Genomic DNA, 1422 nt, shown 5'->3' on the forward strand with positions numbered 1-1422 from the left:
TGATTCGCAATTGAGAAATAAGTTCTCTCCACGAAAGAAAAGAATCGTGGAGTCGTCAGGACGTAACAAAATAATGGATACACTTAACGACTTAAGCGACGATTTCCAACTGCAACAATCATGTAAACATTGCAAGGCAAGACGCATTGAAAAAACAAACTTGTTGCCTCAGTTTCCAGTTACCACGATGGAGGAACTAGAGGCTTTAGAAGATATTTTAATGGACAAACCAGAAGCATCGAACTTGTAAGTTTTACATGTTCTGTATCTTACCTATTCTAAACCCAAAAATAAAAAATAAATAATATTCAAAAAACTAATGAGAGTGACGGCGCAGTTTACAAACGCATAATTTGATGAAACAATTCTAATACATACTATAATGTTTATTATACGCCGAGACATTACCAGTGTCTCCAAATAAACAAACAAATTTAATAAACATTATAGTATGTATTAGAATTACTAATTGTGTCATCGAATTATGCGTTTGTAAACTGCGCCGTCACTCTCATTAGCCTTTTGAATATTTTTAATTTAGAGAGTCCATTTCAATTTCATTATAAAATAAATCTTATAAAAATCTTATATTTTTATTGTGTGGAATTTTTTGACAGTCTTTAATTTAAACTATTATTGCGGACGTCAGTTGCGGTTGCAGTTGAAGGCTTCTTAATATATTAATTATAATATGTGTTAATAGGCCCAGTTGTTTGAAACGCAAAGACACAAAGATGCCCTGAGCACAATAAGGCGAGGGTTACTACTACTTTTTCACCCTCTCTTAGCAAGCAAAATTTCATGGAAAGGATACAATAATAATTTCAAGTTCGAAGACACGAAGACTGCGCAAATCTTGTGTGGTAAGTAATACGTAGTTCAGAATGTTATGTAAGACAGGGACAATCTAGAATGGAAACTGTCGGCACGGTAGCCAGGGGAACTTGGAACGCCGTTAGGGTGGCTTAGGGGAGTTTCAGGAGAGTCGAGGAGAGTCGGCGACAACGTCGACGACGAGGGCTTTGAGCTTTAGTCTCGATAACAGTATATATAGCTTTATTCAGAGTCACTGCCGGAACCACAACGTCCTGTGGTGCACACTACAAGAGTCTTCTTCCAAATGATGCCCCTTTTGTAGGGTTAGCTCGTATGCTCTCCAATCGGAGAGCGTTTACAAAAGTAAGTGCAATCAGGTGCCATCGCTGCGGCGCTACTTGGCAGAAAGCCAATCAACGTTGAGGAGGACTGCGCGCGCATACGGCGCGGTGATTTACTAACGGAAAGTCTAGTTATTGAGGCCGTTTCTTACAGTTACATCTTCTACATCAGTGGACTGACGACATTCGCGCGCGAACAACCGAACGGTGCGGACCTCCTTGCGCCTGCTTCGCTTCGTTCCTTGTGCTGCTTCTCTGGCTTTGG

The 1422-nt window shown here is 40.0% G+C and overlaps 1 protein-coding gene across 1 annotated transcript in view; it reads left to right on the plus strand.

The window, feature by feature from the left end:
• Positions 1-1422, plus strand: part of LOC108758474 (uncharacterized) — a 16167-nt gene that overhangs the window by 8124 nt on the left and 6621 nt on the right. Inside the window, exons 3-4 of the mRNA XM_018503460.1 lie at positions 173-246; positions 704-863. Coding sequence (XP_018358962.1) covers positions 173-246; positions 704-863 — 234 coding nt within the window. The remainder of the gene's footprint in view (positions 1-172; positions 247-703; positions 864-1422) is intronic.

This window comes from Trachymyrmex cornetzi, unplaced genomic scaffold (genome assembly GCF_001594075.2).
Source record: "Trachymyrmex cornetzi isolate Tcor2-1 unplaced genomic scaffold, Tcor1.1 scaffold157, whole genome shotgun sequence".
NCBI lineage: Eukaryota > Metazoa > Arthropoda > Insecta > Hymenoptera > Formicidae > Trachymyrmex > Trachymyrmex cornetzi.